The sequence below is a fragment of the Rana temporaria genome, chromosome 1, assembly GCF_905171775.1.
Source record: "Rana temporaria chromosome 1, aRanTem1.1, whole genome shotgun sequence".
NCBI lineage: Eukaryota > Metazoa > Chordata > Amphibia > Anura > Ranidae > Rana > Rana temporaria.
Genome location: NC_053489.1, coordinates 96284087 through 96290086, shown reverse-complemented (window position 1 = coordinate 96290086; position 6000 = coordinate 96284087). Strand labels below are relative to the sequence as shown.

The 6000-nt window shown below is 42.4% G+C and overlaps 1 protein-coding gene across 3 annotated transcripts in view; it reads right to left on the bottom strand.

The window, feature by feature from the left end:
* Positions 1-743: 743 nt before the first annotated feature.
* Positions 744-6000, bottom strand: part of AP3B1 (adaptor related protein complex 3 subunit beta 1) — a 468642-nt gene continuing 463385 nt past the window's right edge. For 2 of the 3 annotated variants that reach the window (XM_040340812.1, XM_040340820.1), the window contains exon 27: positions 952-1359. In XM_040340812.1, the coding sequence (XP_040196746.1) occupies positions 1206-1359 (154 nt within the window). In that variant the 3' untranslated portion in view covers positions 952-1205. Of the gene's footprint in view, positions 1360-6000 lie in introns of all 3 variants that reach the window. The other variant, XM_040340803.1, reaches the window with a different exon arrangement.

Genomic DNA, 6000 nt, shown 5'->3' with positions numbered 1-6000 from the left:
AAATACATAAAGACGCACAAAAACATGTGCGCACCGTTGCACCTGAATAGATATGAACAGAGCCTAAATAAAAAATATCTCAAGCCACATCATCCAGTGGTCATGTAAGTATATTTACTCGTCATATTATAGAAGGCATTTATCATAACCAGGTTTTTTCACATGGTAGGTGATAGGTTTGCTTTAATATGGGAACAGACATATTTAAGCATAAACGAATAATGGGTAAATGTATAAACACAGTCCCAAAAATGAGTCAGTGCTTCTCATAAAGGCCAACAAGGTCCCAGTTTCCATTTCTGCAGAAATACTTAGAATGCAACAAAGTAGTATCTTGTTTATCTGTATAGACAGCATTCCACTTTAGTTTGTTTTATTTTCTCAAAATGCAGTAACATTTGCGCCAGGCCCAGATGCACAGAAAAGTCCAGGAAGCAGCAACTACATATGGTACCAGGTTGGAAAGTGCTGTGAATTTTAGAGAGGATCTTCTTTTTAAATTACCTTATCTATTTGTGCTCAACTGTCAACAAACAAGTCTTAATTCGTATTGTCCTGACCAGATTTAAATTAGATTTTTTTCCTCAAAGTATTAGTAAAATTAAATTTTACTAATACAAAAACAAAAAAAACACAAAGACGGGCAAAGTCTTGTCCCTATATGGTACACTTACAATTTTTAATTATTGATCAAATATGCACATTTTGTATGGCCTGTGTATACACACACACACACACACATATAAGTGAACTAGGTAGTGTGTTAATACTTTTATTTTGTAATCTCAAAAAGAAAGAACAAATTGAAATTCTTGAAACCTCTGAGCAACAGTGGAAACTAATACATAAAGTAGATTCACTTTAGTACCATCTTATTTGCACCCATGTAGAAATCAGATCTCTAAAGGGTCCAGATACATAAAAACCTTTACAGATAATGGGAGATGTAACAAATGGGAGATGAATTTTAACAGCACTGATAAGTAACAGAGACGCATATGATCTTTGGTTAGAAATCTTCCCTATCACAAGGGCTTGCATATATGATAGATACTAGCATTCTGAAGCAGTAGACAAGATTGTCCAGAGTGTATTCTTCCCCCTCCTGCCAGATGGAAGGGCTATTATTATAAATGAAAGGCAGCAGTAGTGGATGCCAGGCAGTCTTGTTTTGTGCCAGATTTTGAAGTCCAGATGTAAGCTGGCTACCCCTGGGACAGGACGGGCTTCAGCTCCCGCAGCAGAATGGAGCCAATCACAGTTTTCTCAGTATTTATGATGAGCTGTGCTGTAGAGCTTTCCTTCAGCTCCACTGTGACTAGCATCAATGACCCACTGTGCACAGTCTTTGCTGCAAACCTGCAAAATGAAGGAGGGGAAAAAAAGTTACACAGTAGTCAGATCAAAGCTTTTGTAGTACAACATGTCATTACACTGTTATATCCCTTTATGTTTAAAGTTAATTATTTTTTTATTGAATTTGTAAGATATATATGTGAAAGTATCCACCTAAAGACAGTTTAATCTCTCTGGGCCAGATTCACATAGAAGTGTGGCGGCGTAACGTATCGTAGATAATTTACACCGCCGCAAGTTTTCATCGCAAGTGCCTGATTCAAAGCACTTGCAATGAAAACCTACGCTGGCGGCCTCCGGCGTAAGCCCGCGTAATTCAAATGGGCGTGTGCCATTTAAATTAGGCGCGCTCCCGCGCCGGACCTACTGCGCATGCTCCGTTGCGAAATTCACGCCGTGCTTTGCGCGAAGTGACGTAATTTTTTCGAACGGCGACATGCATGCGTAGCGTACTTCCGTATTCCTGGACGTCTTGCGCAAGAATATTTTTTTGAATTTCGACGCGGGAATGACGGCCATACTTTAACATGGGCTGTGTAAAGTTAGGGCACCAAAAACGACGACTAACTTTGCGACGGGAAACTAGACTAGCAGCGATGTAGCCAACGCGGAAAACCTTCGTGGATCGCCGTAACTCCTAATTTGCATACCCGACGCTGGTTTACGACGCAAACTCCCCCCAGCGGCGGCCGCGGTACTGCATCCTAAGATCCGACAGTGTAAAACAATTACACCTGTCGGATCTTAGGGCTATCTATGCGTAACTGATTCTAAGAATCAGTCGCATAGATACTCAGAGATACGACGGAGTATCTGAGATACTCCGTCGTATCTCCTTTGTGAATCTGGCCCAATGTCTTTTTCGAAGCTTAGAAAACAGTAAAATACACTGTAAAACAAATACTCAATGAAATCAGCAAGAGTCAGGTTTTCTTTTCTTCCACACAGACACTTTACTTAGACTAAGTACACATGGGTGGTTTTTAAGCTTGTAAAAGTTAGCCTGAAGTACATCATGTCCAAAAAAGTATTGTTAGCTTTTTTTTCTTTGAGCACAGTTGTCTGCCTGAGCTTGTTATATGTCTTCACAATGCCAACTGAAGACTGCTAAATGTTTGTTAAAGCTACAGCCAGCGCTTCCTTGAAAAATGTAGCAATGAAAATGTAATGAAAATTAAGCAATGTATTCTGGTAGTTACCTATAGGCCATGTTTAAGAACGAACCTTATGGATAAAGGAAATTTGAGTTTTCTTTGCAACTTACTTTGTGCTAAGCAGGTTATTTTTTTTTTTTAATACCAAAAATGAGAAACATACCTGTCCTAATTGAAGTTAGAATAAGGCTGGGTTCACACTTGCTGTGGCCGCTGATCACAGCAGGGGGTCCGGTGCGTTCCTGTTCCCCCGTTTCAGGTGCATATCCGGTCCAAATTTTTGCCTGAATTTGCACCTGAAACAGAGCCAAAGACGAACAGGACCCTTTTCCAGCGCGCTCCGCGGCCACTCTGGAGCCGTGTGAACCAACTCCATTGAGTGCCGGGCACAGTCTCCTGTTATATTAATATTTGAAAGCAGATATCACATCATAAGGGCAACATATAGCCCAACATATATAAAAACCAAATACAGGTACAATACCTGTCGCCGAGAATGTGTTTCTAGCACGACGGCATCGCACCGATTCTCGGCGGCATGGTGCCAACATCTCGCTGGAATAGAAAAAGCACATTCCAGCGAGCGCGTCATAGAAGCGACGGGGATCCGACTTGGATTCCCGCCTATTCAAGCCGCAGCGTTTGGTATGAATCATGAGGGGGAATGCCAAATTTTAAATACAAAACCGGCATGGGTTCCCCCCCAGGGGCATACCAGGCCCTTAGGTCTGGTATGGATTGTAAGGAGTACCCCCTACGCCGAAAAAACGTGGGTCCCATTGCGGCGAGCTGGCTCCCGCGACGGGGCTCGTAGGTGGTCAATCTCGCAGAGAAAGGGAGCGAGTGACACAATATCGCGGTCACCTACAGTAGTAGTCAGACAGAAGAATTTTTTTTGTATCCCCCTCTTCCATGGGATAGGGAATTTCATATATGTACACTGACATTTTTTTGTTGATTTGTTTGTGTTTTGCGGCTCTGACCGTGCAGCGCATATGCGATTTCAACTGACTACTACCCGTACTTGGTTTTTATATATTTTGGCCTATATGTTGCCCTTATGAGATAAATCTGCTTTTAAAAATTTGTAAAAAGATATAACCGTTTATATTAATAGTTTTTATGTATTGAGATTAGTGATATCAGGGGGTCATCGTTCAACACCCTTATGTTTATCTTTTCCTGCTTCAATTATATTATTGGGTTGACGACATAAGCTGGTTTAGCTCCCCTAACCTGCCCTTTCTTTACACCAGGGGTCCTCAAACTACAGCCCTCCAGCTGTTGTAGAACTACACATACCATGAGGCATTGTAACACACTGACATTCACAGACATGACTAGGCATGATGGGAATTGAAGTTCCTGAACAACTGGAGGGCCGTAGTTTGAAGACCCATGCTTCATACCATTCTACTATGTACTAAGACTTTAACCACTTGACCACTGGGCACGTAAACCCCCTTAATAACCAGACCAATTTTCAGCTTTCGGTGCTCTCACAATTTGAATGACAATTACTCAGTCATACAACACTGTACCCAAATGAAATTTTCATCCTTTTTTTCACACAAATAGAGCTTTCTTTTGGTGGTATTTAATCACCGTTGGGTTTTTTATTTTTTGCGCTATAAGAGAAAAAAGACTGAAAATTCTGTAAAAAAAAATTTTTTTCTTTGTTTCTGTTATAAAATTTGGCAAATTTTGTATTTTTTCTTCATTCTTTTGCATAAATGTGAAAGATGAAGTTACGCCGAGTAAATAGATACCCAACATGTCACCCTTCAAAATTGCACACGCTCGTGGAATGGCGCCAAACTTTGCTACTTAAAAATCCCCATAGACGATGTTGCAGGGTATTGTGGGGTATTGCGGAGTATTGTGGGGTATTGCGGAGTATTGTGGGGTATTGCGGAGTATTGCGGGGTATTGCAGGGTATTGGGAGTATTGCGGGGTATTGGGAGTATTGCGGGGTATTGTGGGGTACTGCGGGGTATTGCAGAGTATGGGGGCATTGCAGAGTATTTTGGGGTATTGCAGAGTATGGGGGCATTGCAGAGTATTTTGGGGTATTGCAGAGTATGGGGGCATTGCAGAGTATGGGGGCATTGCAGAGTATGGGGGCATTGCAGAGTATTGCACAGGGAGGGATGGATGGCTGGATCTGTGACTGCATGTGTCACAGATCCAGCCCGCAGCAGCAGCAGCAGCTGCTGCTGATTCCGCTCTCTCCCCTCTCCTCTCTCACACTGTACCGTTCGGTACAGAGAGGAGAGGGTGGAACCGGCGTCATCACATGACGCCGGTTTGTTTACTAGTGATCGCTCCGTCATTGGACGGAGCGATCACGTGGTAAACCGCCGCTATCAGCGGCGATTTACCGTGATCAGCCGGGTCCGGAGGACCCGGCGGTCACGGAGACTCCCGTGTGCGCGCCCCACAGGGCGCGCGGGAGAGCGATTCTGGGAGGACGTACATTGACGCCCTCCCAGAGTTAAGCAACCGCCTTGTAGACGTATTTCGTCTATAGGGCGGTTGTTAAGTGGTTAATATCACTTTAGGGCTGGAATTCTAGAGAAGCAAAATGGGTGAATCAGCTGGCCAGCTTCAATACAATCACAAAAACAGCTTTGGGTGGAGTAATTAGGAATGAAGTAGGAAATTTTTTTTTTTACAATAATATTCCACTCAGACAAAGAATTCTACAAAAATTCTTAAAGCTGCATTATACAGATTGAAAAACATTTCCATTTTCTGGTCAGAAATACAAGCAATGGGGCATTGTGCATTTCTGACAGATGTAGATTTATGCCACGTACACACGATCGGTTTGTCTGATGAAAAATGGTCTGATAGACCATTTTCATCAGACTAACCGATCGTGTGTGGCCCCCCATCGGTTAAAAAAAATAGGAACTTGTTTTAAAATTATCTGATAGTTAACTAACCGATAGAAAAAAAACGATCGTCTGTAGGCACGTCCATCGGTTAAAAATCCACGCATGCTTAGACTAAATTAGGGGACGGGGCGCTCGTTCTGGTAAAACTAGCGTTCGTTATGGAGATAGCACATTCATCACGCTGTAACAGACAGAAAAGAGCGAATCGTCTTTTACTAACACAAAATCAGCTAAAGCAGCCCCAAGGGTGGCGCCATTGGATTTGAACTTCCCCTTTATAGTTCCGTCGTACGTGGTTTCGTTTTTTTAACCGATGGTGTGTAGGCACGACTGATCATCAGTCAGCTTCATCGGATAAATGATGGAAAAATCCAGACCGTTTTCATCGGATGGACTGATCGTGTGTACAGGGCATTAGTCACCCTATGCTTCCAATGATGAATGAACGGATGTTTATTGTTCACGGTAATAACTGTGTGAACCCATTAACTTTCTTATCAACAAAAACACAACGGAAATGCAAATAAAACAGTAAAGTCAACGCTTGAACATTTTTTGTTTAAATTTATGAGGAGTGAATCAAAATTCC